The 2935-nt window shown below is 44.7% G+C and overlaps 1 protein-coding gene across 1 annotated transcript; it reads left to right on the forward strand.

Annotated features, from left to right (window-relative positions):
* Positions 1-1525: 1525 nt before the first annotated feature.
* Positions 1526-2429, forward strand: LOC116080180 (dnaJ homolog subfamily C member 17-like). The gene is given in 3 exon segments (XM_031356468.1): positions 1526-1911; positions 1913-2291; positions 2293-2429. Coding segments are annotated over 3 exon segments (894 nt in total). The 3' UTR covers positions 2422-2429.
* Positions 2430-2935: the final 506 nt, after the last annotated feature.

Here is a 2935-nt window from a genome sequence, read left to right on the forward strand (position 1 = left end):
CCCCTTAGGACGAACAACAATATGAACTAACTAATACCCTCAGAGCTCCCAGGGACTAAACCACCAACTAGAGTACACATGGTGGGACTCATGGCTCCAGCAGCATATGTATAGTAGAGAATGGCCAAGTCAGTCATCAATGGGAGGAGAGGCCCTTGGCCCTGTGAAGGTTCTGTGCCCCCAGTGTAGGGAAATGTCAGGGCCAGTAAGCAGGAGAGGGTGGGTTGGTGAGCAGGGGGAGGGGGAGGGAGCAGGGTTTATTTATTTATTTTTGTTTGTTTTCATTTTTGTTTGTTTTTTTGTTTTGTTTTTGTTTTTGTCTTTTTGGAGGGGAAACTGGGAAAGGAGATATCATATAACATGTAATTAAAGAAAATATCTAATAAAAAAAAGAGTAGAAGATATAGTCTTCCACAAGGAAGAGCACACCAATTAATTATCCAATGCCAATAGTCAGCCCTGAAAACATAGCTATAAGTAACATTGAGCAACACTTGCACTTATGCACTTAGGAATGTATGTATATGATTGTATGCGTGTCTGTGTAAGAACAATTAACAACAATAATGAAAGAGGCCATGAACTAAAAAAAAATCAAGGAGGAGTATGTGAGAGGGTGTGCAGGGAAGACTGTGCTGTGCATTTTATTGCTGTTTTGCTTTTAAATAAATACAAACTTGTAGTGTTTTTTAAAAAAAGGAGCCCAAAGGCCAGCTAATAGAATAAAACTTAATTAAATTTGAAACAAAGAACTAAATAGACATGGCTGAAAATTGTTTGAGCGTTCGAGTGCTGCAAAAGATCTATCTAGATGCTAACAGGATGCATATAAGCACGAAGAATTTAAGAAAGCTAGGAGGACTGAGACAGAGTGCTCAATAATTGTTAACATACAGCTGTCTTTGAACTCATGTGGGAATAACTTGAAAAGTCTGGCTATGAAGCAAAGGGAATGCCTTGGCGAAGGAGGGTAGAAAAGAGCAACAAACACAGGAGAAGAAGCAGAAGAGAATGCTGTCCTCAAACATGAAGACAAGAATCTACCAGAGAGGGGAAACTGAAGTTTACCGCCATTTTATCAATGTCTCCCACAGTGTAGTGACTTCAAGATGCTCTTTAAGATCCTATATAAAATTAATACATATAGCCCCTAACGTTATGTCATTGTAAATGTAATGTAGAAATAAAGTCCTACTGTACCTGTGATGTCATTTTGGTATTTGTTTTATGATTTGTGTACTTCTTTTCCAGTCTTATCTAAGAGTATCCTAAAATGCCTTTCGGATATTACAGCCTGTATAATCCATATTACATTGCATGCTTTGTAATATAAGATCTCCCTTTCCATCCTATTAGCATTTCTCTAGTCTTCCTTAATAATACCCCTTCCTTAAATACCACTATCTGCAGTAATATGAATCTGAGTAAGAAAGCTTAGACTAATACCTGTCCAACTCCAAATAGAAAAATAAAAGCCTATAAAAGTTTGCTTTGGGTAGTATCCATTCAAGTTTAGGCTAGACTCATGGCGGTGACCAAAGAGCTCTTACAAATGGATCTGTACGCGCTGCTAGGCACTGAGGAGAAGGCGGCAGACAAAGAGGTGAAGAAGGCGTACAGGCAAAAGGCACTCTCCTGCCACCCAGACAAAAATCCAGATAACCCCAGAGCAGCTGAACTCTTCCACCAGCCATCCCAGGCCTTGGAAGTACTGACTGATGCTGCAGCCAGGGCTGCATATGACAAGGTGAGGAAAGCCAAGAAGCAGGCAGCAGAGAGGACCCAGAGACTTAATGAGAACAGGAAGAAAGTGAAACTTGACCTGGAGACCTGGGAGCGGCAGGCCCAGGCCCAGGGGAGTGAGGAAGAGAAGGAGAGCAGGAGCGCCAGCACGCTAGAGCAGGAGATTGCTCCTTCGAGAAGAGGGCTCCTGTCAGTTGGAGGAGCAGCAGAGGCTGATCCAGGAGCAGATTCGCCAGGACCGAGAACAGAGGCTGAGAGGGAGAACAGAAAATACTAAAGGCAAAGGAACCCCCAAACTAAAGCTAAAGTGGAAGTGCAAGAAGGAGGATGAGTCCCAAAGTGGCTACTCCAGAGATGTCCTCCTGAGGCTTTTACAAAAGTATGGGAAGGTTCTCAACCTGGTACTTTCCAGAAAGAAAGCAGGCAACGCCATAGTGGAGTTTGCAACTGTCAGAGCTGCGGAGCTGACTGTCAGAAATGAAGTGGGCCTGGCTGACAACCCTCTGAAGGCTTCCTGGTTGGAGGGACAGCCCCAGGGCACAGTGGACCCCGGCCCCCCCAGGACTGTCAAAGGGCTCGGTGCTGTCAGAAAGGGACTATGAGAGTCTTGTCATGATGCGCATGCACCAGGCAGCTGAGCGCCAGCAGCTGATTGCCCAGATGCAGCAGGAAGACTAGGGGCAGCCCACGTAGCCCTGGCTCCAGCCTTCCCACCCCATACCCTTTCTGAATAATCACCAATAAACTTTAAAAAAAAAAAAGTTTGCTTTGATAATTATCAACTCCAGGGCTGATGGCCCGTGTGTCACTGATGCTGATGCCTGGGGCTGTGCAATGTGTTAGTTAAAAAGAGGCAATACATAGTTGTAAGATATTTTATTATAGGAAAGAGAAAAGAAACCGGCCATAACTATGTTGAGAGAGAGAAAGGAGAGGAAGGAGAAGAGAGGAGAGAAAGAGAGAGGGCAAGAAAAGAAGAGAGCAAGAGAGGAAGCAAGAGAGCAAGAGAGAGAGGAGGCAAACTGCCCCTTATATTGTAAGGTGGGGCTATCTGGTTCAGGTCAGATGACTTGGGATAGGGTCCAGCTAGAATGCTGGGAGTTTGGGGCATTGTCTACCTGGCAGAACACACATCTCCTGCGGGGGAGCTGTTGGGGCGGGTTGTGACTAAAACAGGAGCCAGGATCTCAGG

The sequence above is a fragment of the Mastomys coucha genome, unplaced genomic scaffold (assembly GCF_008632895.1).
Source record: "Mastomys coucha isolate ucsf_1 unplaced genomic scaffold, UCSF_Mcou_1 pScaffold6, whole genome shotgun sequence".
In the NCBI taxonomy this organism is placed as follows: domain Eukaryota; kingdom Metazoa; phylum Chordata; class Mammalia; order Rodentia; family Muridae; genus Mastomys; species Mastomys coucha.